The sequence below is a fragment of the Physella acuta genome, unplaced genomic scaffold (genome assembly GCF_028476545.2).
Source record: "Physella acuta isolate Inbredline_101_S28 unplaced genomic scaffold, ASM2847654v3 ptg000258l, whole genome shotgun sequence".
Taxonomy (NCBI): Eukaryota; Metazoa; Mollusca; class Gastropoda; family Physidae; genus Physella; species Physella acuta.
Genome location: NW_026731777.1, coordinates 395,978 through 401,290, shown reverse-complemented (window position 1 = coordinate 401,290; position 5,313 = coordinate 395,978). Strand labels below are relative to the sequence as shown.

The 5,313-nt window shown below is 33.2% G+C and overlaps 1 protein-coding gene across 1 annotated transcript; it reads left to right on the top strand.

Moving 5' to 3' along the window:
• Window positions 1-2,538: 2,538 nt before the first annotated feature.
• LOC131938843 (trichohyalin-like) lies at window positions 2,539-3,168 on the top strand. The gene has a single exon (XM_059297066.1). The coding sequence runs from the start codon at window positions 2,539-2,541 to the stop codon at window positions 3,166-3,168; it is 630 nt and encodes a 209-aa protein (XP_059153049.1).
• The last annotated feature ends 2,145 nt before the right edge of the window (window positions 3,169-5,313 follow it).

Here is a 5,313-nt window from a genome sequence, read left to right as displayed (position 1 = left end):
AAAAGTATATATTTTCGATATAAATTCTGTTTTGTTTTTCGGAGGGCTCCACTCACACCCCTTTCCTCCAACCCGCCCCTAACGTAGAGATACGTAAATTCAACTTTTTGCAAGTTTGAGCTTATGTGCAAGGTTTAGCGGTTTGACTACAACTATATTTTGTATAATGTGTAGTAACAACGTGTAGATCAAGATTACCTGATAAGGTAATGTTGAAATGTATACATGTAGCGTTTATACACAAAATATAATGGCTTCAATGATGTTGAAAAAAGTTAAGAAGCGAATACTGAAAACGATACACAGTAATAATGACGTCATTGATAATTTACACACAAATTTAAACGCCTAATTTTAGAAGTGAACTAGACTTACCCGGTCATCCCTTGGATAACTGTGGGTTTCGGGGGTCATCCATAAATGACATCACGTCTATCACTTATCATCATTTAATAACCAGACCCCAAATTAAAAAAGACGTTTTTATATTTTAAAAACACCGATTTCGGCTGAGCATAGGTCTGACCACACTATTTCTTCATATACTGACGTCACAGGTGACCTACTCAGCTCTACTTCACCTGCCCAGTGTCACGCCAAGTCAAAGTTAACTTGTTTTTATCGTTTAAAAAAACGATTCCGGGCTAGCATGTCTCTGACCACACTTTCACTTGACATGCTTAGGACAAAGAAACAGATGAACTCTAATTCACCTGCCCTGTAACCCGCCAAGTTCAGATAGGCAACTTTATTTACATCTAAAAAAAATTGAATTTTTTTTAACATTGACGTGATGTGTCTAGAACACGTGCCACCCGCGTGAAAGCCTATTACATTTACAACTTGGCTATCTATATCTAGACTCGTGATGTCAATGATGTTTTTGTGCTCTATAATAATACTTTGAGTCTGGTTATGCAACTTGATTTACGCGCATAGGCCCAATCTAGATCTAGATCTAAGTCTAGTAACTTTCAAATTAAATTTTATCTTAGCCCAGTTCATAGCTGAACAAACAAAGATTATATAAAATAATAAAGGTCTGAAATAGTTTAGTATATAGAAACTCATTATTATCTAAATCTAGATAGAATTATCTATATTCTACAACTGGTTTACGTAAGTTTAGTTTTTGCCTTGCTCTTGCTAGATCTAGATTAGACCTATTCTAGATCTAGATAGATAATTCACAAAGATTTATATCAAGTATTTAAGGACTAAAGTAGTTTAATAAAGAAACTCAAAAATGTGTTATGATTTCAAAATGGATTGTATTTTTAACTAATTAATAAGTTACTTGCAAATTGGTATTGTACAGTTTATTAAATGTATACAATTCATTTTCAGGCAGTTGCTTACACAGACGAAGAGGTGAATCTTCTATTGATTGGTAAAACTGGCAATGGCAAAAGTAAAACAGGCAACATGATTCTGGGTCGTGATGAGTTTCCAGCTGATTCAAGCTGTGAGTCAGTGACGCATAATGTATCATCAGCAGTCGTCAGAATAGGTAACCGTATCATTAAAGTTGTAGACAGTCCTGGTGTAGGTGATACGGCAGCAATAGATGATCTAGAGCAGGCGACAGAGCTTGTAATCAACAGTATGAAAACTGCGATTCTTTTAACTCCTCAAGGTTACCATGCTTTTCTTCTTGTCGTTAGATTCGGCACTAGATTCACAAAGGAAGATTTTGAATGCATCCGATTGTTAAAAAATATATTTGGTGAGGACTTTGTGAAACAATTCTGCATACTTGTTATGACACATGGTGACGTTTTTTGTAAAGATTCCAAAAACAAGGAAAAAACTTTTGAAATGTGGTGTCTTGAGCAAACTGGTGTGTTTAAGAATGTGTTAACTGAATGTAACAACCGAGTTGTTATGTTTGACAACTGTTCAAAGGATGCGGAGAAACGAAACCTACAAGTTGCTACGGTACTAAGTCTTATTGATGATATTCAACGTAGAATTAAGCGGTACAGCTTTGAAAACTTTAGTTACACAGAACAGTCGAGAAAAATAATTTTAGTTAAATCTAAAGAACCCAAAATACGAGATGACGCAATGAATAAACAAAGATTGATTTTAAATGACTATGACAAGTTACAATATACAGATAACCTTACAGAACAGAGATCAATAACTGAGAACCTTGTTAACGAAATTAAAAAGCTTCGTGAATATTTAGTTGCTCAAGATAATGAGACTGGGGCATTAGCTGATCTTATCAGAAACATAGATCAAGTGCATGCCATGTTCAAAGATAGAATTAATTCAATATCAGAATTACTTGAAGCCAATTACAAATTACAAATAGAAGAGAAAATGCACCAGGAACAACAAGAGACATTGAATAAAATTCTTAACAAGATGTTAAAAGAGCAAAAATTAGAAAAAAAAAACTTTTCGAAGAAAGAAAAAAAATGGAGAATGAAACTATGAAAAAAGAAGTGGAAATTAAAAAAACAACTACAAGAAGAAGAGAAGAAACGTAACAAAGTATTAAGAGCAGAAAATGAAAAACATCAATTCGAGATGGAAAGAATACAAAAAGAACGAGACGAGCTAAAGAAAAATAAAGAATTGGGAGAAAAAGAAAGGACGGAAATAGAAAAACAATATCAGAAAAATGAACAGCAACTCAAGAAACAATTTGACAGTAAAATAAATGAAATCAAATTGCAATTTGAGGTGGAAAAAAGCAATGTAGAAAAAATGATACAACTTGAAAAAGAAACCTTAGAGAAAAAATACAAAGAACTGACGGATAAATACAAGAAAGAAAGCAAAAACCTAGAACAACGAATACTAAATACCACTTTAGAGAAAGATAATGTGTGTAAACAGCTGGAAGAAACAAAACAGAAAAACCAACAACTGGAAACGAGTTATCAAAATCAGTGTCTGCGGCATAAAACCGAACTTCGCGATAAGGAATTAGCTTTGACAGAAATGAAGCATAAAAACCAACTGCTTATCAAGAAGCTTGAACTTGCTGAAGTAGCAAATGCCGAGACTTTGGAATCAAAACTAAAAGACCTGGAACAGCGATATGGGAAAATCAAGGCTAATTTACCAAAAGAAGAGAAACAGCGGATTGAAAAGAAAATCAACAAATTACAGATAAGAAACAGTTATTTATATAAAGATTGTTGTATCATATAAATTTTAAAAGTTTTCAGAACATAAATAAAAAAAAACAACTTATTTTGTGATAATAAAATGAAAATTGCACTTTCTTATTTATAGTATACAGAGTATAGAGGAACTTAGTATATTTAATCTTGAGAAAAATTGAATTCGAGTCTGAAAAACGAAACATTTTGTAATCGTGTCAATCAGTCTGTTTTTCTTTTTGTGTGACTGTCTCTAAATAGCGATTTCCAGTAAGCGGTAATGCTTATGTACTCACTTTCTGTGTAAACAATTTTACTTCGAGAAAACAAATTGCATATATTAGTATAAGAACTAAAAATTATACGCAAATTTATATATATTTCGTTTAAAGGTGTCCGATATCTAGAACAGGTACGTATTTCCATTGTCTAAAATATCGATAGTTTAAGGACTGTTTAAGTAAGTTTGACTAAACATTAATAAGGACCGTTAGTATATTTTTATCAACATTTCAGCATTTCTGACGAAAATAATTTTTACTTTTATTGTAAACGAATTATAGAAAAAGTTTTGTAATCTTGCAAAAAAAAAAATAGAAATCAAGATTTTCACAAATCTCGACGTTTTAAACATCACTGAGTCGGAAAAACTTAGTTGTGCAATCTCGTCCGTGTGTCTATGTGCGTGTCCATTTATGAACACAATAAATTATGTACCCGCACAGGTATGTTGATGAAATTTCAAATATAAGTATAATATTAAATTTGTAGTTCTGTAACAATTTTTAAACATTGGCAGTTATCGGAATTGGAACTTATTCTACTTTTGGTTGAGTACTGTTTAAGGTAGATATAACAAAAAATTACATACTAGTAAAGGTTCTATTTCTCTGCCATCTGTCAAATTTTAAGTAATTTTCAGTGACTGGAAGCAGCACTATTATACTCATATTGTTTGCTGTTTAGCCTACATGGTACGCATTTTTTTTTCTAAGAGATTCTATTTTATTTTTAAAAGTTTAAGTAAGTACACATTGATTAAAGATCATATTTATATCCCGAGTTGTCGTCCCTCGTAGTGTTATATAAGAATATTTGAGAAAATTTAAGTAACGTCATTCGTGCTTTACTTATTAGTAAGGTAATTAGAAATTATTATAACGTGAGTAAATAAATCTTCTAACACTTTTAATACTTTTTCTTGATTGCATTATATCTTGCCTAGATCACTGCATAAAAGAGAAATAAATAACACAGATTCTTGTATGGTCGGAGCGGTCGGGTGGAAGACAATATCATTTGCTGAAATTTTAAGGGATGTAGGACAAAAGGCCGACATCCAAAAGGCCGACATGGACAAAAAGCCGACAGCCGACCGACATAAGGCCGACAGGACATTAGGCCGACAGCCAAATGGCAGACATCCAAAAGGCCGACAGACCATTAGGCCGACAAACATAAAAATACATGTATCGTAAAATATGTGCTAATGCATAGAAAACCATCGAAATAAGGCATACAATAAGGCAAAACGTTCAAGAGAAGAGACTATTCTAGTTTATATCCTTATAAGGTGAACCATCGGGTCAAACGACTGGAGATTACGCGAGTGTCTAAAACACAAAGGATCAACACAAAGATATTGCGAAATGTTGTTACAGCTGTGTTTCATAGCTCCTTCTATGTAATCAAGGTGAGATAATTATCAAAAATCCAAGTCAAAAGCCGCTGGCATCATCGCCCACATGCAACAATCTGGAACGCCAAGAGACAATGTTAGTTGCGATCCTTATAAGGTGAACAATGGGGTCCATGCGACTCGGGATGAGGGAGTGTACACAGGATAAACAGATAGGTGGCAAAAAGAATGAAAGAGACCTTGACAATTATCTAAATAAGATTTCAAGGACCCAAAACACAGTTGAGAGAAAATAGCACCCTGGAGTCTTTTGTTTGATCTTAAAACTAAAGTAAGAACAAGGAAGAGTGGAAGTATATTGCTTGGTGAGCTGTCAAAAAGCGAATAAAAAACAATATTTACAGAACGTGAAAACAGAAATAGACTTGAATTTCTACTCGGCATCGCATACAATTTATAATACTAGGTCCTATTTTTCTCTCTGTTGTGCTATAACTGTATCATTATGTAACTGGTAAATGGCTGTAATTGTAGTTTGTTGTTTTATAAAATTTG